Genomic DNA, 24615 nt, shown 5'->3' with positions numbered 1-24615 from the left:
ACGATGAAAATCGTTTTCACAATTTTCAGTAATATCGTTATGATAACGAAATAAGAAATCGTGATAATAAGAATAAATTTGTATGATTAAAACGCATCAAGGAATGATTATATATTTGTTTACCGATACCTCAGTTGCCCTTTCGGACCTCGACGGGCTTCCTCATATAAATCAATGGTTTCATATCAAATTGTAGACAGATCGCCTATGAAAGTGTTTGATGCAAATCAGAAATTTTACAAAATGTTCATATTTTGTTTCTGCAAAGACTTTTCGTGGTGGCAAATAAAGTTCGTTCGAAAGATGTCATCGTCTTCCATATACAGACAAATCTTCATATTATAGCACTCTTACGAGACGATTGGCACGGTTATATTGGTCAAATTTAAAATCAATCTGGATATGTATATAGAGGCTACAAAATATTTACTAGAAGCATGAAAAGTTTAATAAAAAAAAAAAAAACTTAGCATACAGCATAAACAACCATCTTAAGCATGTAATGAAACGAGTATCGAAGCTTATTAATATAACGAATAATTGACTATTCAAATACTTTTACGATCACTGTGAAATACATAGATATCGTACTTGTACCGAATATCTTGTAATTTCTATATATAATTTCGGATTTGTTTCAAAGTTTCGCAGCATAGCCAGAGTGCTACTGGAATTTCAAAATGTTTCGTACAACGCATATAGCGTATCCAGAGAAGGTTTTCATAATCTTATTTTAGTTTTCAATATTTAACTTCGAATACTTTCAATATTTTGGACCAAGTACTATAACGTACTATATCCAATCGAATTATTAACGTTTTACGTATCCTCGTTGTAACGATTCTTCGATACTGGTTATATATTAGCAGGCATTCGTTGAGCCGTTCCGAATAGAAACGTTAAATAGTCCTTTACTTGACATACGGTGATGCCTAGTGCCCACGAAATATTTTAGGTTGGCCATACCGAGCGTGCCATATATCACTCTGAAAGCGCGCCTACGACCAATCGAACGATCGCGCGAAAAATCAGGACAGTGTTTCGGTAGTTGACGGTCGAAGGATCGATCGAAAATTCGTTTTTCCAAGACCTGTGCACTCTATCCTGCCCTACCTCGACCTGCACTGCTACGGGAGAGAGACGTGCTTCTAGAGGGGGTCGAAGAGCGGCAAATTCTTGCAGTCTAGTGGAAGACCGTGATGCCGATGCTACCGAGCCGAACTTAACGGTTCTCCAGTATCGAACGCGTCGTTGTTCGTGAGTTACGCGCGTTCCTATCGATCTATACACTCGAACAAGAATTATTCGATTAGTAGGTGATTTACGTCGCGAACTATACACGCGTAACACACGCGCGCTAGTAGAGGTAACTGGAAGTATATCACTAGGAATTTTAAAGGTTCGTTTATCTCGTTTCGAGAACAAGGAACAACAGGTGCCGTCAAGGAAGCGCTTCGATGGCTTCTATCTTGTAACACGTACAAAACAGATTTTTGTTTCTACGTGTTGCGTCCTTTTACGTGATTTCTTTAACAACTGGCTACGAATTTCGGCTTCGCCGGAACACGTCATGGGCCAAAACTGGCTATAAACTAATGCTGACAAATATGAGTAAGTAAATCCTATCTGGATTCTTTTTTTTTTTTTTTTTTTTTGTATTGGTTTCTTTTTCTTTGAATTATGGGTACCACGTGTAAATATGTACATATATTGGATAATTATGAAATAGCAATTTTATTTTCTTAGATATACACATATGTAAAACATGTACATAAACATGTGCATATTGCCGTATAAAAGAACGTTCTTATTTATTTTTCGTTAGTTTTCCTCCTTTCAATTTATCGTTTCCATTTTTCAAATTTTTCGTAATCGTTACGATTGTTTTCTCCTTAATTTTTGGTAATGATACGAGTGTCTCCGACGCGAAAGAAATTTGAATCGATTTGGTGTTGTTTCTTTTCCTGTTTCTTTTCATAGGAACTTTGTTAGGAGCGTTTTGGATATTTATAAATTATTCCCTAGTTTTGGTTACGTTTAGTTTTCAAATTCGCGTACTTGCGATGTTGCTAAATTTTTAATTAATTTTAAGCTCTTTGTCACGGTGTATGAAAAAACCTACTTATTAGTCATCAACATATTATTATCTATTTTCGAGCGTCGACTGTATAGAAAAGTGAATCGAATATGAATTTTTCAAAGACATTTTGCCCTTGAAATGTCAAATATTCATCTGGTTTCCGTTTTGAGGGATTCTGGATAACCTATACTTTTGCATCTCTATTTGAAAGTAGTTTTTATAATTATTAATAAACCTCCAGTGATATTAATATTGCAATGACTTTTTCCACAGAATTTAACTCTTGCGCTCAATTATAATCGTATACGGTATAGAGGTACGTTGGTTCCGACGATTTCAAAATACTTAACGGTACATACCATCTTCGTCCAAAATCGTTCTCTCGTCTTTTTTACCAACAGCTTACAGCTGAATTAATACATTTCACTAAATCGTTTACTCGTGTAATAACTATTATCCGATCTTTCAAAAATCTATCATATAAATTAAAAAGAAAAATAGAAGCAAAGAAATAAATCGGATAAATATCGATTAAATTCATGCCTTATTAATTAAATTCAAGCTCGTTCAAACTCTATGCACGCAACGTATGCAAATTCTATTTTGTACAGCAGAAATGATCGATTATTGTAAATTATTGCTGATTATCGTAGAAATTGAAAAAGGAAATTTAATACGAGTTTCACGACATATTCGTAAGCGTCGTTTAAATTTTATATCGCACGTAACAATAATTCAGAACATCGTAAATTATTTATAATTGTTAGATGAAAAGAAATTGACGTTGAATTTAAATCTCGCTTGAATATATTTTATTCTTTAGATAACGGCAATTCGATCTTGCGTATTTGTTGTATACAGGAGAAAATGAAAAGGGTAAATTTAAACGTTGAATTAAAGAACAAACACAAAAATCACACACAATCGAATTGAAGCCCGTTTCCTATAAACGTGGGTATACCGTTCCCACTATGAGCAAGCGATCATCATCGCCGTCGTCGTCGTCGTCGTCGTCGTCGTCGTCGTCGTCGTCATTCTCATTGTGTTCGTTATTTAGATATAAGAAAAGATAAGATGAAAATTGGCCGGGCACGTGTCTATCCAACAAAAGTTTCCTTCGTGAGATTTTTGTCGATGGCGTTGCATAGTAGACACAGCTCTTCGCTAGTTTGTCCCTACAGCTTGAACGAGTATAGTTATAGCAACAAGTTTCAAAGGGTGAATGCACCTACGCACACACCTCATGGGTATCGTCTTCGGCGTGTACTGGCCGACCTTGAACCATGTACTACACGAGGCCAATATATACAGTGTGTTTCTCGCCTGTTACACCAACGACGTCCACTTTGATCTGTGCGAAATTTCCAATTGACGCGATAATTTTCCAACGTTCGAAAAAATATTCCTCGATCAGGTAGAATAGGCTGGATCTTACGTTCTCACGTTTTCACCTTCTCACGTCGGTTTTGCTGATTTTGAAATATGTCCTCAAGGTTTACGTTCTAATGCTTTCTTACGTTGTATATGCGTAGCCGTAGCTCAGACTTACGTTTCAACTCCGTTATACACGTTGTTTAACAATTTGCTTGACAAATTTTTCTTTTATCACGAAGAATCGTCCAATTTTTCAGTAGCAGCACGCGTACTTGTTACAATATTTATCTAACTACGGACGAGAGAAAGATGCGACGTTCTACGTATCTAATAATCAGGCAATTACAATTATTACTCTTTGAAAAATTTGTTATTGACTTTGCAACCGGTGATATATCGCTAAATAAATCCATCCGTGAATGAATCGAACGCGTACTGTTTTGATTTTGATTTTAATTTTGGTTCAAATCGAACATATAAATCTGATCGATTCGGCAAGGTGTGAAATTTGATTCGATAGACATAAACCGATAATTCGCGATAGTTAGGGTACTTGTTTCGCGTTACAAAGCGTTATTGGCCGTGTAACGTTAGCGTACGATAGCTACGACGTAAAGAGTAATTTATCAAGTTTATCGAGCAACGTTTAGGTACGTTATACGAAAAATAAGCGACTGTCCGTATACTTTTCAGCTGAAACGTACTTAGTGTACGTAACAACGTAGCCAGGATGGGCTTAAAAGATAGACATCTTGGATCTTATCGATTTCAGAATAGCTGCTTCACCCGTGAAAACTTTGTTACCGAGCTCTTTATAACAGAGCCGCCTTTTACGATTCGAGCGGTGTCATTCGGCGGTGCGAAAATGCGCATAATATGCTAACGTTCTCTACTAGCTTCCATTTTTTAAATTACATTCGCGACATCGTCAAGAATAACGGGATCTTTCCGTATAGAAAAACTTTATTTTTTTTTGTTTAGCGGAATTCAATCAATTACTTTGGATGTTGTATAAAAACAGAGCTCTCTCTCTCTCTCTCTCTCTCTCTCTCTCTGTAGAGATTCGAACGAATGCTAAAATTACATGGAAAATTATTATATCATATATATATCGATCGATTGCGTCGATAGGCGTCGATAATTAAAAGAGCGCGTATCGAATAAAATAAAATTAAAGGAAAAGAAGCAAGAAGAAATAGAACAGAGGTTACTGCCTCGATCCGTGAACGATCGTCTTAGAAAAGAAGAAACCTTGAAAAATGTTACGTCCTGTTCCACATAGTTTTACGTTAAAAATGATTATGGAGACTATGATAATTCCGTCCTATCTGGCAACTATTACGAAGAAATTTCTACGATTTCCTCGTGCAAAGACCAACAAGCGTGGCGGTACTGGCTCGCTTGCCCAGTTGCTTGCTCGCCATGACCATCCAACCGTATTCTTCTCTTGCTTCGATTCTTCTATTTCGTTACTTGCACTTCCTACGTCTCCGATAATCGTGTGTAATCCTTATACACGAATAAAAAGCGTTTAATACTCAAACCTCGAACGGGACTTAACGATACTTTGGATTTCGAGACAGAAAGTATAAATGGCTTTTAGAACGGTTGTATGCGAACTATAAATATCAAGAAAAAAAAGTGCTATTGGCGTTTTCAAAACTAATAAAATTGCTATTAGTAATTTCATTACCAGCGATAGCATTCGATAGCAATGACAAATTATCACCACACGAATATGTATCGATCGCCATTGCTTTAGATCTCGAAAATGAGTGTCTTTTAAATACCGTTCACGTTCGTTCAGCCAGAACAAATAACATAACGTTTTTCGAACGTTACGTTACTTAATTAAGCGTAACTCAGGTCGTCGAGACTTCTACCTCGATAGCTTTAACGCGTGAAAAGAAATTTTATCATTACGCGGTAATACGCAATTATCTCTAAAGATCTATCGAGAAAATGCACGACATCGACGTTTTCTTAATAAGATGAGCTTAGCGAGATAAATTTTAATCGTAATTTATATTATTACTTTCGTCGTCCATTCTCCGCTCGTCGCAAAATTGCTTAAAAGTAACCTTCACCCTGCGTATTTTCAGATTGCGTCCAATTTCTGTCAATACGATCGCGGCAATCGCGTCTCGTAACGGTGCTAACGAAATTCGCAAACGTTTTATACGATGTAACGTACGACGTGCGTATTTTCGCCGGTCACTCTGCATAGACCGTTTATTCCTTCCAACTTGCCCCCTCTATCTCGTTCGACTCGTCGGAAACGCTTCGCGAGGAAATACACGATCGACGAGCATAGTGCACGCGGATTCTATACGTATATCGTATATACTCGGTTGAAAGCAATTCCATTCGCGGTTACTCGTAACTGCATCGTGTTGCGTTCGGAGAAAGGCCGCCGGTCTACGCTCTACTCCGCACGATCGTTCCGTGGTCGAGTTTTTCGCATACTTGGGAAAATCAACCGCAGAAGTGAATGTTAATAAACGAGGGATTTCTCTTTTACGCCGTGAAACCCTGAAACGGGTGAATAAACCAGAATAGCCGACCGTTTCGTCGCTATCGATCGATCGATTCGTCGAGATGGTTTTTCGGTTCTTGCGTCTTACGACCGGAGATGTTCCCAGTCTATCGGAATACGTTGCCGATCGATACCGCGCGATCGTACGCGTTATACAAAATTTCTCGTCGACTTTTCTCTCGCTCCAAGATCCACCGAGGCCAATACGAGAGATTACGTTGCAATTGCATTTGCAAAAAGACAATTCTTTGCCACGGAAATACGCGACAACGATCGTTGGAAGAATCGATAGGTTTAAAAGTTGGGAGAACAGAGACGAAACGAAAGCACGTTCGACGTTAGAAACTAATTTCGAAAAAAAAAAGTTGAACGAAAAGTAAAAACGGTGTTGGGAACGATCGAAAGGAGGACGACAGTGTCCGATAAAATCGTCGACGAATCGTCAGAGTTAAAAGTTAGTACGCGTTAACCCACATCCCAGGAAGGTCGAGGGAAACTGAGTTTGGCGCGAACGTCGCAGCTCTCATTTCCGCAACCGCTTCTTAACTTCCGTCATCGGACTGCTGGCGTAATTGCGAATGGATTTCGCGCCCGTCGCCATTATCGACGACCATCGGGTCGATAAAAATTCGCCCCATTTACCATTCTTTGACGCGTCGCTATTTCGTTACGTAGATCACGCGAAGCTAACGAACGAACTTGAATCGGACACGTGCGTCTCTGTAATTCCACTTGTCCAGAAAATATCTTCGATTCGGAGAAAATACGCGTTCCTTCGAGATCAGTCGATGGTTAAATTGGAAAGGAAAATAATTTAGCGTGCTTTCGGATCTTAATCGTTTTTAATATATTTCCACGCTTATATCAGGTTAATCGATCGATACGAAGTATAATAAACTTTGATTTGTTCCGGTCTAGTAAACGCTCGTTAGAACGAATTTAACGGTTTTAAAATATTTCGACTTTTCCAGTCTTTGGATTTGTACGTCTCGCGGCGATTGCGCTCGAGAAACCCGATAATCTCCAGAATTTGCGTTCTTGTTTTCTTTGTTTCAAAATTTCTTAACGCGATCGCCTCTTGCCAGTCTCTTTTTAAAGCGAGACCGGCTAAGCGTTAGAATTTTCACGAAAATTTGGCAATCGCTGGAATACTCTGTTCGCGGCTACCGTCTTCTTCGAATACGTACAATACGCTGCGATACGCAGCGATTGATATTAACGCGACATCAAGTAGCTCTCTTAAGTAAAATTATCGTTTTTCGAACTAAGATTTAAGAAATCGTCGCGGTATAATCTATTTTTCCGAAATATTTCGTTTAAACGTAACTAGGCGAAAGCTACGTATCGATTTGCGTAAATATCGCTAAATAAAATAAATATCGCGTAACCGCGTTCTTAAAACTTTGCGAAATCTTTGCCGATTGTGCTAATTATCGGTGATAAGCATCGTTCGATTTCCTGTTCAAAGGAAGAAAGTACAAAGAAAGGTGAAAGTACTATTGTAGTTTTGCCAGAATTAAATACGTTAATTGATACTTTCGCGTAATATTAATTACGGTTTTACGATTCCACCGAAAATCTTAAGTTTCACAAGCTACGGCGCGTTGAATTCTTTTTACACGACGGACCATTTTTTTTTTTTTTTTTTTTTTTAAGACGCTTGCTAACACGATCTTCCCTCGCAATTACGTTCTCCGCGAAGTTTTTATATTCAAAGGGGATGAACTTCGATTCCATAAAAGAAAGAAAGAAAAAAAAAAAAAAAAAGAAAAAGAAAAGAAAGAGAAGAAAGAGATCGCGTTTATCTTAGGAACGCGCGTCGCGCGAACGTACCGCGATATCTCGTATTTGGGGGCTGTAGGTGAACTTTTACGACTCACTGCGTACGTATACGTTCGATACGTAATGCCATTGATTCGACGATACTCGGTGGCGGAGAAACGCGGCGACGGAGACGCGACAGCGGGTGAACGACTCGGGAGAAAGATTCACAGTTACAAAAGCGATTGCTCTACTGGCTGCGACGGTTTTTTGAATCCGGTAATTAGCACGATGACGATCCTACGTTTCCTAGTTATTGTGCCTCCGTTTTTTCCCTATGCGCGTTTCACGTTCGGTCGTCCATTGTACGTGGTATTCTCACGACGCGCAATCAAACAAACCGACATTGCGTTCCTCCAACGTAACTCACGACGGATTCTTCTTTCCGCGGCGTACAAGATTTTCTAACTCGTCTCCGACCCGATCTTTCGTATCTTTCTTAGGTTTGTCGATAATCGAGTTTTACCAAACTATCGTTTATCGAATTATCGGTAGTAATTTTATCGGTACAGTTGTTCGATGATTGATCTGCCAGTAGATCGATAAACGACGGCGAAAGTAATTTTACCGTCGTTCGAACAGATCGGTAATTGCCGAATCATCGATGTTCGCGTAAATGCATATTTCGACAGAGCGAGAAACCAAAGGTAAATAAATATTTCTATCGGATCGCAGACACGACGCGTCGTCTTTTATCTTACATTTTCGAGCAACGCGCGCGTTTCGCGTATTTGTTGATCGCTTCGGTTCGTCATAAGACGTAGCAATTTGCATTTCGCAAATTAGGATAACTCGTCGATCGAGTTTATCGCGTCGTTATTTGTTTCCAAGTCTTGTAAACCGAATTTCGCGAAATTCTCTCATCCAGCGATCGATCCTTGGTTCGACGAAACTTTTATCCTAACGTATACGGTTATTTTGGTTTTTACACCTACTCGCGTATACCGTACTACGACGATATCGTTATTACTATTATTATTATTATTATTACGAATATATATATATATATATATCGTTATAAAGGTAGCGCAATACACGCTAGGAACACGCGTATACGCGGCGCCACGTCGAGCGTCGAAGGGTTAATGTCGTCGCGTTACGCCGTGACAGCGTAACCAATGTCACCGTCGCGTCGCAGAGTAACACCGAGTCGACCGCTTTCGATTCCACCGCGATTATATTATATCACGATATTTGCACTCGTTGAGAAACTGGACGCGAGTCTCGCGCTTGATTTCTCGAACGAACGACGATGCTCGATCGTCGGAGACAAGCGGAACCAATGGAACGGCAATCGCGGGAATAGCGCGTTGCGTTACCGGTAATATCCTCTTGTCCGGTTCGTACACGAGCGGCGGCGGCGTCACAGGGAAACGCGTCTTTTCTCGTCGTTCGACAGTTTCCACTATGCAATTTCCAATTACGAAACGAACCTTGTATCGCGCCAATCGAATTCCACTTGCGCGCCGATTCGCCCGTTTCTAGGCTCGCGCGCGTTACGTTTCCAAATGTTACCAATTTTATACGTAATTAATTTTATTTACTTTCACCTTCGTCGAGAAAAAACGGTAAAAAGATAGAAAGATACGGCGTTAGAAAAATAACACGAGTACTCGACGATACTCGCGCCGATTTGTCGGTACGAACGAACACGAATAGAAATTTGGCGAGAAAGCGCGTTTTTAGCTCGTTGGGCTACGCCGGTCGGTCGGATACGCAAAATTCGACAGGCGTAAAACGTAGACTTTCGCGACTCGATTTTCAAATCGCACGGTACGAAGATCTAAGGAAGAGAGCAACGTTCCGAGAGACGATAGCATCGGGGATCGAGCTGGCATTGATACCGAACAATACCGAGGTCTCTGTCACAGCCGAGAAAACTCTTGCCGTAACGCGTTTGCTCGCGAGATGGAGCGGTTAACAGTACTCGCATGGTTTGTTTCGCATACTGTTCCAACTGGTAGCACGAACCGTTACACGAATATGGAAAGTCCGGCGATTCGCCAAGAAAAGTACTTGGTACGCACGGTTCGCCGTATAAAATCCGACGATATCCACCTCCTAATATCGTTCCTCTTCTCCGTTACGTTCGTACCTTTTTCTTTGGTGGTTTCAAGGGAAATTTCGTTGGATTAAGATTTTATTTGGTATTTATATTTCCTATTATATAATATAGTTTCGCAGATCGTAAAATTTAATCGCGCTAATTGCATCGGTATCGTTAAATTTGGCATCGACCATTGGTTGGTCAGTCGTCGATCATTTTCGTATTTCGTTTCGTACAGATTCCAGCGTATTTAAAACGACTTTAGAACCATCGACGTTACAACGGAAATTACAAGGGAAGTGCGATGACGCTACAAGTTGCAAGATATTCAACGCAATTCTATATCAAAGCGAAATATCAAACTGTTTCGTATAACCGGTACAATACTAGGTAACCGGTAGATGCTAATTTTCTACCGTATATATTCGAATACTTTGGCGAGTCACTGTATCCAGCTTCCGCTTCGTATCGCAACGGGAAACTAATCGAGCAGCGTGATAAAACGCGTTTTTCCTGAGCAAAAAATATCTGGCCTGAAAAGTCGCGGCCTGCCACCTTCTCGCGTATCAAGCGTAAATTGCTTTACGACTCGCAAACTTAACGACGAGTCGGCCCTAGCTGGAATCCGTAGGAACGAGATTAAACGAACGAGGAGAGCGGTGTTTGAAAAAACGTAAAACAATAACGTGAGAAAAGGCTATTTACGCGTGACCAACATCGACACCGGGTGAACCGGCGGTTAACAGCAACGTCGTATCGACGTTCCAAAGCGCGCTCTATCTTGCATAAATCTTCGTTAATAACGCGCTGCTGGATATATTTCGCTCGTAGGAGCAAAACGGAACACCGAAAGAGAACGAAAGTGAAAGGCGCGAATTCCGTAGGCAACTACGCGCCGACTAAACGCGTGTCTCCTATATTTCTCCATGTATCGGCGGATGAATGAAACAACCAGGCATTTTGCACGCAGCGTAAACGCGTAACCGTAAATCGCGCGCAATTTCCGCGCGAAAACCTCGAACTCTCCGGTGGTTCTCCGATCTCGTCGAGGTCGGAAAATCTACCCAGAGAGCTGGAAGAATTCGCTACTTTTGCACGATCCAGCTAAAAATTTCACGAATCCCGTCACGAATCGTCGCCTGCCGATGATGACCAACGACGCCGATGACGTTCGTTCGTAACGAAATACAAAAGTTATCGTTCGTTCCGCGTACTTGGAAACGGTCGAGATAGGCGTCGAAGTCGGAAACAGGAATTTATTTATAAAATTTCCCATGGCTTTCGAGAAAGTTGTCGCGGCTTCGGACCGAGCCACCGACGGGCGTATCGAGAACACGCAGAATTTTATCGTCGGACGATAATTTGTTCGTTGTTGGATCGTTGGAGACGAAAGGCGAGCCGGTCAAGTACGTCGCTGGAATGCCAGCGCTCGTCCTACCAAATGATCTCGGACGCGCGCGTATTCGCAAATACCACGCGACAAAGAATAACTTTCACCCGATCGTTGCTTTCGATGTTTAGAGAGAACAAAAAAATCGCCCAACTGCCTCGATTTGCCTGACGTTTTTTCCCTATATCCTGTTGCGTGCACGGATATCGAATACTCGCGGAATTCTCCGATTCGTTTTCTCGTTTCTTCGGACAATTTTTTATTTTTATTTCCCCTGCTTCCAGACGATATATACTTTTCTTTTTGTTAGAGACGCTGTCGCCTTCGACCTTGTTATCGAGCAGAACGCGTCGATCCTGTCCAAGCTACCATCCACCGATACGTTTCTTCTTCGTTTATTATTAAAAACGTTTTCGCTCGACGTCTTCTCTCGCTGTTTTCGCGATACTTTGCATAGCCGAGCGACGATCGTATTTGTGGAAAAACATATTTCAAGGTGTATCCTATCGTCTATTCTGCCATCTACCTCGTAGTAACGAGCAAATCGAATCGAATTTAACAAGTATACGTGTACGCGCCAATTCTAAATCGCGCGTCACATTGGAAAACGTCGATATTTTTCTGAAAAATATAAATACCATCCCACGATAATAGCAGCGAGGTTTCTCTGTCAAGGCAGCAACTATCGTAATAACTATTCCGAGTTAGGTTCTGTCACAGTCTGATAACTAGACGTATTACGCGCGTCGGGCAGCGCGATATCAATACCGAAATACCTTTACCGGTAAAATTTGATACCTCGTCGAATGGATTTTCAAAGGATGGAAATTATTATCGCGTCGGTTGTATACGATCTGCACGCTCCTAAGAATCGAGTAACTGGTCGAATCCACGGCAACGTTTTTCCTTCGCTCGACAACCCTTGATCGTACGTTGGACTTTTAAGCGCCGATCGGTATCGTCGAGTCGTTGCTATCGACGGTCGTAACAGTTTTCGCAAGTATTCGCGAGTAATCGGTAAAAGTATTTCTTTAAATTACGCAACCTGATCCAAATCTGATTCCACCACCTGTCGTGGCCATTTACGGTCCAAAGACACCGTCGCAGTTAACCAGGCTTGGCCATGTTTCCTTCGAGAGAAGATAACATTTTTATTTTAGAAATCATTTTCGAATAATTTCTCGTTCGTGCGATCCTGTTAAAACAACAGGATCGGGTAACGAACGAGATCTGACGCGAGAGGTTACTTTATTCGAACGAGCAAATTTCTACTCGACCATCGATATTTTTGTAACGTAACCACGCTTGCTCTCGAAATTGTTCTCCCTTCGAACGTTTCTGCGTGCGGGAAAAATCGACCACCCTGTGGCAAACGAAGAGTTACTCGAATAACGCGGAATAACAACAGCCTCGTAGTCGAGACTCAACGCCTACCGAATCTCTCCGACCAAAGAAAATATTTTCCTTCGATCGCGTTAGTTCCACGCCGATAGTTGGTTTATCGCCGATAATTCGATCGACGGATGTGCGCTCGAGTGCGATTACCGCTGCAACACCGACGTAGGCGGATTTAGCGAATCGTCTCAACGAATCGTTCGTGACAACGGCTGTTATTAATTACCAAGGGAAATTGACCGAGCGATAGACGATCGCGATAATGGTATAATATGGTATAGCGAGTGGTACGCGCTCCTGTGCTCCCATTAACAAGTATTCCGAGATGCAACGCCGTGACGAGCACGTTAATTAATTAGGTATTCCGATCTGTTCTTATTCCGTTTCCCTGAACCCGTAATAAGACTCGAACCGTTGACTCCGCTCTAGAAATTCGACCATCTTGCCTACCGAACAACTTCCGGCATCTTTTAACTCTACATTACGCCGCCGCTTATTAGTCTCGTTAAGCTTTAGGCTACCTACTGCTAGACTATGCGAGTTTTCAGAACGACGACTCTACCCCGCGTATTTACCTATTTTTCAAACAAAATTTTACCCAACGCGCCGCTCAATATTTCCATATTTCCATTTCCAGCGCACGCGCTGTTTGTCCTTACGTACCAATGTATCACCAATGTTTCTAATATCGCGCGTAACTGTTTGCGATATCGCATAGACGTAGAAGAAAGAGACGTGTAACAGTAACAAATCTCGCGATTTGAAAATCCATTAAAATTTTTTCGCTGGAAATAATTTTGCTTCTCGAGGATTTTATACCGTTTTTCAGTTCCTATTCGAATAAAACTCGTCTAATCGAAGATCCACGTCCTAGACTTTGTACGGAAAGAAAGATTCCTACGTGCGCGTACGCGTACGCGTTATTAAAATTGAACTTGATCGACGAGTTATCCAGGTAACTTAAATCGTCTTTCGTAATTTACGGTACGTAATTTGTTTTAATCGAGAAATCGACTATCCGGCCTTTGCGAAACCAAACCGCGCATATTACAGTAACGTCACGTTCCATTTTACGAATATCCTCGAAACGTATAAATTAAACGGAGGAAAGTATAGGTAAAATTTAGTTGTCAGCGGTAGATACGGAATCATCGAGGCGTAGAAAAATGCGACAACCCAGTTGAGCAGGTGATTACGATTCTCCTTTTACCGTGCGATTAACATCTATCTTATTATTTTAATTGAGAAACGATTCGGATTCGTCTTACAATTTATTACTATAATTCCGATTAATTTCCATTTCTAAATTATAGAAAATTTCATTTCCATAAAGAAATCGACTCTCTCGGATCGAACTATCTACCCTCGTTGTATCAACGTCGATGCTCTATTTATCTTTTTAACGCAATTTCGGCGCCGATTTAAAACGGGCATAAACGACGAAACAAACGGAGTAATAACTTTTTTCATCCTTTTTCATCCTTTCGAAGAAGTCGGAAAAATGTCGATCGTGAGATCGTAACGAACGGAGGAAAATTTGAAAAAATTTGAAAAGATCGGCCAAGAAAGAAAATTAAACGCTTCCTCGATTATGCTATCTTTGCGATTTTCCTATAGTTCGTAATGATACGACGATATATCGTAATAGATACCGGATAGATATAGTTTAAAAGTAAGCGGTAAATCCACGAGTGAATTCTCTCGTTAAGCGACCAACCAACGATTCGTTGCCACGATTTTTACAATTTTTCGAAAATACTTTGTATCGTTGCCATTAGGTCCGTTCGACGAACGACTTACTCGTCGATCTTATCGGATCGTAGACCGAGGGAAATAAAGTTCGAGTTTAAGCTAAAGGTTCCGTCGTGCAACGATTCCCTTTCTATCAGCCACTCTGCACTTTCCAATATCTCTGGAAAGAATGTCCGAACAATTGTACCGATCGCAACCTTGATCTTATAGAACGTTCCAAGCAACTATGGCTATTCTCCTCGCTGTTAAATATATACGTGCTATTATCGCAGGGGGGGGGGGGGGGGAGACAAGTTGCGAAAGAAACGCGCAGCAAGTTTTCTCGCAACTTTTTCCGCGTTTACGGAAAACTTCGAATCGGTCAGAAGCGAAACGCTCGAAAGTTTCACCGACTTTGGTTACGATATTAACGCGACTAAACGATGAAAACGTTTCTGGTTAGCGACTGTAGCTCGAGCACGATAAACGACGAACACGATCCTACCAGATGCAAACACTTTCGCGAACCGTGCCAAACGCACGCGCTAACTTTCGTATACGTTCGCAGAATCGTTGAAAATATCGTCGACGTTGCCGCGAGAATACTCGTACGCTCTGTCTAAACGTAGGAAAATTCGAATAGAAAGAAGAGCGGTAGGCCGACGATCTCGGTAGGAATTCGTACACCGTTGGTCGACTGGCATCGATAGAACCCATATCGGCGCGAGGACGTACGTTTACTCCGGCCATTGACTCGTAACGGGTTCGGTCTATGGACCCTGGTTCGTCGCGGTTCGTTTAGGCTGCGCAACTTTGGTCTGCTCGTGCGTTATGGTTCTCGATAACCGTTGTATCCCAGTCCTACGTTCCACGTATATATCGGTCGTTCGTCCTTTCCGCGTCTACAGACCCATATTCGGTCGACCGAGAACGTACGATCGACGAAAAATCGAACGAAACGACCACGTTGTACCGTCGACTAACTCTATGCGGCGCGTCTCGCCGATCGTGGTACGGACGACGAGTGGACGATTCCGCGTGGCAGGATAATTAAACGTTTTCGTAGCGCGCTTCCTTCTCCGTAGAATCGAATTTCAAAGTATCGGATCGGATACGAACGAGCGATCTCGGCAGCCGACCGTATCCTATACGCCAAAGTACGTGGAAAACGTGGAACAAGAGTCTTTTACTTTTACTGCGCCGAAAAATATACGCGTACTTGATAAATTTTCGATTATTCGCCGCTGTCCGAATCAGCCCGGTTCTACCTTTAAACTTACAAGTGTACGCAAACTTTGTTCTACTTTTTCCACGTTGTTTCGATCGCTGTATTTCGAGTGGACGTAGCGACCCGTTCCAAAGTTGGCGAACTCGCGCACTGCCACACCACTCGACGTAATCGCGGGAATACGAGGAATTGCGCGGCGCGAGTTTCGAAATTGCGCACGCACCTTGCTCGCTGGTAGCCACGGGATCGTGTATTCGATCGAGTTCGATATCCCAGTTCGCTTCGCGGGCTTCGAACGCTACTCGTCCGACTTTCCAACGATAAGAACCCAATATGACATCGTCTTCTTGGGTTGACTTGCCACAAATTCCGCTTCTCCTTCGTAGCGCTTAGTCGCGTTACTATCAGGGACAAAAAGTAACAGCCGTTTGTCAAATTTTTACGAAAAACTAAAAAAAGAATGGATTAATTTAATTTTTGCTTAAATACGAGATAACTAACGAAATACGAGATAAATTTCGAACAAATGCCAGCAAAAAAGGCCGACGTTTAACCATTATAAACGACCAAACAAACGTTTCTTGATCGCCGACACGCGACTTGGTTATTGCACGGAAATCCACGTATTCGATCTCGGTAACGTTTCTTCGTTTCCCAAACTACTCGAAGATCGTTTCTCCAGCCTATCGCTACGCGTACCACTTTCTCGGCCGAATTTACCCCCTCGAAAGGAAAAACGAGTAATCGTTTTAGGCAACCGTTAGAAATTGCGATATATGAAAGACGCGCGAATATATTCGACCGACTGCCAGTTACTACCGAACGTCGACTAGTCGCATCGAATTTGGCGAATCGTAGTTCGAGCTTATAGGATTTGGAGATGGAAAATTGCGATAGAGAGATTAAGGATTACGCGTATTCCACTAAAAAGATTCAAATTTGTTCCGTACGCCTCTCTGTTGTCGTTAATGCATCTTTCGGAACAAAGTTGGTATATTTGTCGGAGAAAAAGAAAGAAAAACCGGGTCTGACCAGATGGCAATATTTTCAGATATACGTCGAACGGTGTTGCTGCTACTCGAAAGCATAATCGCAATCGTGGCAGCAACCTCCAGCTGTCCATGGGCGCAACACGTAGTCGATCTCGAGAGTTCCTGCATCTGCGACTACAACCTGGCCAGGGAACTTTCGGTACAATGTGACATCGTCGATTACGAGCAACTTCTATCCGCTATGCGGCGTCACGTTTCCAAAACCACCATAGACCTATTCTACGTCAACAACAGCACCATAGGAATCTTGAGGAACGATTCGTTCTCATCCGTGAAAATCAACAACATGCAATTATCTGGCTGCCAAATCAAAGGTATCGAGGCGCACGCGTTTAGGGGCCAGGAAAGCTGTTTGAAAAGCATCAATCTGAAAGACAACGAATTGACCGAGATTCCCAGCGAGACGCTGAAAACTCTAAAGAATCTCACGGTGCTGGATCTTTCGATGAATAAAATTACGAGGGTGAACGACGACACCTTCGCGGGATTAAAGTTAGTTACGTTGAAACTCTCCGACAACGAAGTTACTTTGGCGCCTGGATCGTTTCGAGGATTGGAGAGGTCGTTGAAAAATTTGAATTTGAAGGGAACCAGGCAGAAGAAGGTTCCCGAAGCGCTTAGAGGTTTAAGGACACTGGCGTTTCTCGACTTGTCGCAGAACAGTATCAGAGAGTTGCCCGGCTCCGCCGGTACCAAAGCTTTCGAGGGATTGGATTCGTTGACCGGTCTGAATCTCGAGAGAAACTTGATACAAAATATCGGATCCGATACGTTTTATGGTATCAAGAATACTTTGAGCTCGTTGAGCTTGTTGAACAATCTTATTCCCGACTTTCCCACGGCTGCCATCAACAGCGTACAAGACCTAAGGGTGAGTTTCGACGATATTTTCGGGTCTGTAGTCCCGTCGGACAGTAGTCCCGACGAACGTCGACCGAGATGAAATTTGCGAAATTTCAATTCGCCCGATAGCTTCGTATCGCGCAGACGGCAATCGTTTGTTTAACTCGATTGTTTACGATTCAAACGTAACGAAGAGCGAAATAAGAAAGCGTAAAGCGAAACTCGGACGTTTGATAGTTCATCGTCAATGACAACGTCGATGGAATAAATCGATTTTTCTATAGTTCTCCGCAAACTACAAACTCCCTCTTCTCTCTACGAGTACAACCGAGTTTTCTCCGTCTATACGCTTTAAACCTAACAAATAACAAATGATAACGTAAAGTAGATAGAATAATTCGAATTTCTTACGATTTTCCAATCTCTGTCCTGATCCAGGTGCTGGATATAGGATTCAATCTGATAACGGAGTTGCCGATAAACGCGTTTCAAAAGAATCCGTCGATAACTTTGCTAGCGATCGATGGAAATCCTTTGTCAACCGTTCCGGAGGAAGCTCTAGCTCGACTAAACGGAACGCTTCGAGGTCTGAGTTTAGGAGGCCGATTTCTGGTCTGTGATTGCAGATTACGGTGGATCGTCGACTGGATAAAAACCAGAGACTTGCAAGTCACTAGTCGGGAACGCAAGCCGCAATTCTGCGGAAGTCCGCAAAACTTGCAAGATAAAAGCTTTTACAACATCGACACAGCAGGTGATATACGATTAATTAACGGTTAACGATCGTTAACGGTAGAACGTTAGTGGTAGAACGTTAGTGGTAGAACGTTAGTGGTAGAACGTTAGTGGTAGAACGTTAGTGGTAGCACGTTAGTGGTAGCACGTTAGTGGTAGAACGTTAGTGGTAGCACGTTAGTGGTAACAGATAAGTGGAAAAGTATGTGTTTTAAATTCTGCTCGGTGGTTGCTGTGTTATGTCGTGTAATGCCGTAAAATGCCGTATATCCGCCGTTAACCCTTTGCACTGCGAATTTTATTTCGAATTTCGTTACCAACAGCTCCCAACGCTTTCGAGCGTTTTATTTGAAATTTACCTCGACTAAAAAATAAGACGATTCAAATAAATAGACGAAGAAACAAATTCGCTTAAATATCGGTTTTACTCGCGCTATTGTTGTGTCTTGTAATTTTCAAGCGTATGATATACCTTGAAACAATTTCCAGGATGCGATCTTGGTTTTCTTTCGCACGTTTCACAAAAAAAGGTGGCACTGAAAGAACGTCGGACCCGACGAAGCAGCTCCTGAGATAAAAACTGCCGTCGAGTCATACCCGACACGAAAGTGCAAAGGGTTAAAGGAACCGATACTGTAATTCGAGATAAAGCGATCCGTCAAAAGTTTCCAATGTGACGAGCAAAATATACTCTTTGCCTTTACTTTTGCGAATGGAACGCGTGACGGCAGGTGATTCTACTCCCTCGGATCGATGCACATCCACGTGCAACGATAGACGCTATTTTCCCTGCGTCTGGATCCGATATACGTGTGCCGTGTATAAGCGCTAATGGGACTTTAACGATTCTCCCAAGAGAATGATCGACTCGCGATTCGCGTAACTCCATATTTCGCACTCTTCTTCTTCGCGATCGGCACTGTACGATGAAACAGAGAAAATCATGCTCGAGGTCAATTTTCTGGTTCGCCTTTTTAACGGATCTCCACCGATCCGAACGCGTAGAATCGCCTTTTAAAGCCATGACGAATAACGTGAAAAACCAGACATACGAAATCATGCAATTTGTATGAAAAAATACGCTTCAAAAATATGCTAACCATAACGGTATTCCGATTGTAAGAAATGTTTGTATCTTTATCTTATTATTTGTTATTATTTTACCTACCGATATATAACGATATATCGCTGTATCGTGTCTCGTTTGTTTTCTTATAGATTAGAATTTTTTTTCCACGGTGACCAGCTCGTAGTTTTAGACCAGGTCGGTTTTAGTTTTAGCCGAGACGTCCTCCGTATACTCTATCCAATTATTATTATTATTATTATTATTATTATTATTCACAGAAATGACCTGCGAAAGAACTCCAGAGATAATCGGAATCGGAACGGTAGAAAGCGTGGACACGAGAGAACCTACAGGATCCGCTATAGTAGCCAACGGTTACAATCCAACCACTCGACCGTCGATTAACCTACCTACTACTACTGCAACAACTACGACCGTATCAACGACAGCGCTTGTATCTTCCACAACGGAATTCCAAAAAACCGAGACACCATTTTCCACTACACCAAGAACCATCACCAACAGGCCAACCGTTGCGCGAACAGGAAACGTGGTGATAATGAGGACCACACCAACCCCGCCGAAACAAATTCAGGATCAATTGCAGCAACATCAACCAAGACCACCCTTGGTACTTGGTTCGCCACTTTATAAATCAAAATTCACCGACAAAGATATTATCGTCAAGGACGTACTCAGACAAGATAACGCAGTGATTATATACTGGGACACGGAAGCGACGAATATTTTAGGTTTCAAAGTAATTTATAGATTGTTTGGCGACAGTAGTTTCAAGCAGGCACCGCCTTTGGAGGCCAGTGAACGTGAATTCAAAATCAAGAACGTTCCTTCGCAGGTAAAATTATTTTCGCTAGCTTACAACATTTATTCCTGTAATTTAAAGAGGTTGCCGCAAACGTTGCTTCCACTTTTCAATCGTCTCGGTAAATCGATAAAACCACTTCTCCGAAAGCGTTATAAATGCATAGTCGACTGAACGTCTTGTCCTATCTAAACGTATCAAGCACGATACATATGCGTACAAGAGTGCGAAAGTTTATTACTAGGAATGTTAATCGACTATGAATTCGTCAAGGACAACTCGTTAAGGACAAAACGTTGAAACAACGTTTGCAAGCTGCGCAATTATCGAAAAATCACAAGTAAACATTTTAATAATTTACGCATTTTGAAAAACCCGTTTCCTCCTTGTGTATTTGTAATAATAAATTATAGCTGCTCATTCTTAAAGTTATCTATATACGTTTTATCTCGCAGGAATGTATCGTAGTGTGCGTAGTATCGTTGGAAGAAACAAACATCACTCCTGCAAACGTGCCCTACAATCAATGCAAGGAGGTAAGAACGGAAAACTCGCCTACGTCCAACATGGATAAAATTACTATCGCTGCGAGTGCAGCCATATGCGCCACTATAGTGGTAGCAGTGATAATATTTATTGTTGCGAATCGGCGAAGGGCCAGAAAACTTCATACTCTTCACAGTATTGATCAGACAAAAATGGGAGGACCCATTACTGGTTTACCTGTGAATTGTTGTTCCAACGTTGGTCCGACACCCAGCCCTGGTGGGCCGTTGTCATCAATGGCGACACTCAGTGCTTATAATGCTCAAAAAGAATGGGATCAAGTATCTGCATACAGTAACAGAAGCATACCAAGGCCAAGGATATTCCCCGTTGATCGACAAGGTATAAGAAAACAGAAAAAGAGAAAGAAGAAAGTTTCAAGAGTATAAATATTAAAGGAACTTGTATATAGAATACTGGAATACTACAGATATATATATATATATATATATATATATATATAATATAGAATACCATTGTAGAAGAAAGATATTCAATTTGTTATACAAATTTATATATATATATATATATATTTTAGAACAGTCTGTTTCTAGGTTCGATAACTAGAGCTTCTTGCATCGACGATGTCAGATCACAGACAGGACATTACAGCGGAAAAGTATCGACTCGTTCCGTAGTCGATGGACAATCTCAGCACAGTTTCTCTAACACATCGACGAGATACTTTGCAAACAACACTTTGACTTCCAATCTCGCTAACACAAGATCAGGTGAGATTTTCCTGACCAACTTATCCGATACGTAAAACAAATATAGACGCATCTGCCGCTTCTTAATGTAATATTTCGTTTTGTCCAGAGTTGAGACAATCTCGACAATCTTTGGCCGCAGCTTCTGACAGAATATCGCGAACGAACTTTTCACCCAGTCACGTGCCACCGCATTCTTCGTCTAGAAGGCAAAGGCCAAGATCGTGTAATCGAACACTGGAGCAAAACCCACCAAGACCAGGTAGCAGATACAGCATAGCCGATTCAACGCACACCCTTAATAATTACGAAGAGAACAATTGGACCGATCATGATATGGACATATACATGGCACGTAATCCAACTACGAGGACTGGTCTTATGCCTCTCTGATTCCACACATTGTATGTGCGCGGTTTTGCTCAAACGTGTTCAGTGACATTCTTTTTCTTCAGACCGCTTGAACTGCTCTCACTCACGTAGTTGTAATATATAACGTGACGTTTCAAAAAGTTCAGAGATTTATAGATAGAGAATAGCGTTGACATAGTATCAATGTTAAATTAAACACCTGAGACGTATGTTATTACAAAAATTACTGTGTAATAGATGTATTAACATAGTAACATGGAGGATACGTTACAAACGTGTAGCTTTAAGAAAGTTGATGTTAAGAAATTGCTTCAAGGTGCACAGTTAAAAATATATATACGTGCTATGTGTGCTCGAGCAAAACGTTCGATTTCAAACGGTTTTAGCACACGATCTCTCAACAACAACAACAAGAAAAAGAAACATAGCACTAAGTGATGAATAAGTCAAGTTTATCGCGTACGTGGTGGATGTGTTTTTATCCAAAGACTGTATTATAAATCAACGTCTGTCAAATTCTGTATTATGTTTAATGTCTTCTGCTTGTTGACGCATGTTTATAAGAAATGTACTGATATTAAAGTATTTCTTAACATATGATATGTTCTGGTAATAAGAGATTTCGCTATTGATAAATATAGAGCAATTTTGTATATTTCTACGTACCGATAATTTTATATTTCAGTATTAGAATAAAATCGAAACTGAATACACATACGATACAATTATGTGTATTACTCTGATATATTTTGTAAAATTAATGCGTACTAATAAATTCTAAATATTAATAGATTAACGGAAACGGCGATATAATTTCTCATTTCTTCATTTTATCACATTGCATAAAACTGCCAGTTCACAATTTCCCTTTACGATAAGGATCCACGCATTTTATTTTTTACGGTGCAATTTTGCTTGATAAAACGTGCGGTACTTACCCAGATATAAGAATGCTCCTTTCCCATCGAAATCTGATTTCTTGTACAAACTCGTACCATAATTGTGCCAAGGCTGTCGCTCCACCGAGATAATGCGTACAATGTGCTGCAACGATTGCGAGACGCCACACTAAGCTGTCCATTGCACATGTTTTTACACCTTTCCACTGATCTTCGTCTATGTTACACGTGGTTAAGTCACTGTACGGAGTTTTCTATAATATTAATTCATTCTATTACTTTGCGGCAACTATACCTGCTTTTACAACAAATAATCAAAACGCGACAGTTTTAGGGTTAACGATCACAAAACTACAGCGAGGTTCGCTCATGATCGCCTAACGCGAAGTAAAGTAACGTATCTTTGTAAGATTTCATGAAGTGAAGGAAATGATTATATTACATTAATATCGGTATTATATACTACGTTAAGAGTAAATGAGATAAAGAAAGGCTAAAAGATAACTTAACAGATTGTAATCAAACGTTACAAACGCTACAATTTTTCAAACAAGTCGATCTTTTCTAAGAATTATAAAACTGAATCTACAATTTTATTGTACCGACTGATTTGATTGTAAATATTTAATTGTAAATAGTCAATTTAAAAAATGCTTTAGCATCGGAAAAATCTGATCGGTTATCTTATCGTATTATCGTATTAAAAAAAAAAATTACTTACAGTGTTTTCTTCCGCGTCAGGGAAAAGAAAATAGAGTATTGACAATAATATTTCTTCCGGTATTGGCCCTTCTACGTTTTTATTCTTCTTCGTGGTTGCTTTACTAACTACCGTTGAAATTGTTGGTATCTTAGATTCCGTTAATATGTTAAAAACTGAACTCAATGCTTGATCTTCTTGTTGAGAATAAGTTACAGCATCTCCCAGCAACTCCACTATAGTTTTTTGATTATTACATTGATATAAAAAATCAGTTAGGTATTCTCCGAGTAAACAGGCTGGTGAAGAATCCATCTTTACTTGCACAGACCATTCAGGGGCAGACTGTGGTTCTAAATCTGTAAAACCTTCGCTATCAACTACGACGTTCTCCGACATTTCAGGCCACGTAGTGTACAAATGAAGTTCTCTGCAACGATTCGACCAAATAAATTCTTCATCTCGTAAAGTTAATCATCTTAGTTACTTTTCTGTATATAACATAAAAATCTTACGCAATCGGATCATACGTTGCTCCAAATGGAAGTTTTCCAAGTTCAGCTACACCCAATGTTTCACCTTGCATGAAATCAAAATCTGGCGGTTCTTGAGTCCACGTACTATTGGTCCAGTCTTTCAATAAATACGAAAACCTTGCAGATATCATCACTGGGTCGAGCCTTGTTCCGCAACCTTCTCCAACTTTCTGTTTAAATAACGCAAGTAGGCCTGAAAATAACATGTACAAAAAAAACTATTACCCATAGGTATACCAAAGATAAATATAGTTCCAATTGCACAATTGCATAACTGATACAATTACTTTTATGCTTTTGTTTTGAGAACTGTATTCGTACCAGTTAGGTATTTGCAGTGCGAAGGAACTTTTTTCAAGTGTACCATATCGAAGTGAGTGCAAATTCCTTTCCCAATGCTAGTTCCAAGATACATTTTCTGCCATGGTTCCTGGACTTGTACTAACGTAGGTATATCACTAAAAATAAGTATATCGTTAAACTTAAAAACATTTTATTTAAATAGCGACACATAAGCAGAATCGGGGAAAAAAAGATCAAAGCTACTCTTTGTAATTCGAAATGTACAGAACGAATAAAAAGTGCATGTCGTGATCGTGATAAATGGATTCGACATGACATTGAAGACAATATGATTCGATATTATTAGTTTCACAATGGATTAGTTGGTGCGACTTATTATTCCATACGAAAAATATTAGGCTATTTATAACAAAAAATCATTAATT

At 40.8% G+C, this 24615-nt stretch overlaps 2 protein-coding genes across 4 annotated transcripts in view; one reads left to right on the top strand and one right to left on the bottom strand.

The window, feature by feature from the left end:
* LOC126868083 (rab3 GTPase-activating protein catalytic subunit) overlaps positions 1-24615 on the bottom strand; it is a 34092-nt gene that overhangs the window by 7612 nt on the left and 1865 nt on the right. For all 3 annotated transcript variants that reach the window (XM_050623277.1, XM_050623276.1, XM_050623279.1), the window contains 4 exons: positions 24209-24345; positions 23867-24080; positions 23373-23781; positions 22691-22905 (listed from right to left, as the gene is read on the bottom strand). In XM_050623277.1, coding sequence (XP_050479234.1) covers positions 22691-22905; positions 23373-23781; positions 23867-24080; positions 24209-24345 — 975 coding nt within the window. The remainder of the gene's footprint in view (positions 1-22690; positions 22906-23372; positions 23782-23866; positions 24081-24208; positions 24346-24615) is intronic.
* LOC126868084 (vasorin) lies at positions 130-22681 on the top strand. The gene is made up of 7 exons (XM_050623280.1): positions 130-1611; positions 16654-17525; positions 17936-18251; positions 19580-20157; positions 20580-21012; positions 21225-21401; positions 21490-22681. Exons 1-7 carry the CDS (start codon positions 1596-1598, stop codon positions 21771-21773), a joined length of 2676 nt encoding a protein of 891 aa, XP_050479237.1. The 5' UTR covers positions 130-1595; the 3' UTR covers positions 21774-22681.

This window comes from Bombus huntii, chromosome 7 (assembly GCF_024542735.1).
Source record: "Bombus huntii isolate Logan2020A chromosome 7, iyBomHunt1.1, whole genome shotgun sequence".
Taxonomy (NCBI): Eukaryota; Metazoa; Arthropoda; class Insecta; order Hymenoptera; family Apidae; genus Bombus; species Bombus huntii.
The sequence above is the reverse complement of the archived record's forward strand: the minus strand, read 5'-3'. Positions and strand labels throughout refer to the sequence as shown.

Bases quoted from the DNA above. Each gene is read 5' to 3' on its own strand.
- LOC126868084 (XM_050623280.1), top strand. The intron at 21,013-21,224 runs GTATAAGAAAAC...GTCTGTTTCTAG, and splicing joins ATTCCCCGTTGATCGACAAG to GTTCGATAACTAGAGCTTCT. The intron at 21,402-21,489 runs GTGAGATTTTCC...CGTTTTGTCCAG, and splicing joins TCTCGCTAACACAAGATCAG to AGTTGAGACAATCTCGACAA.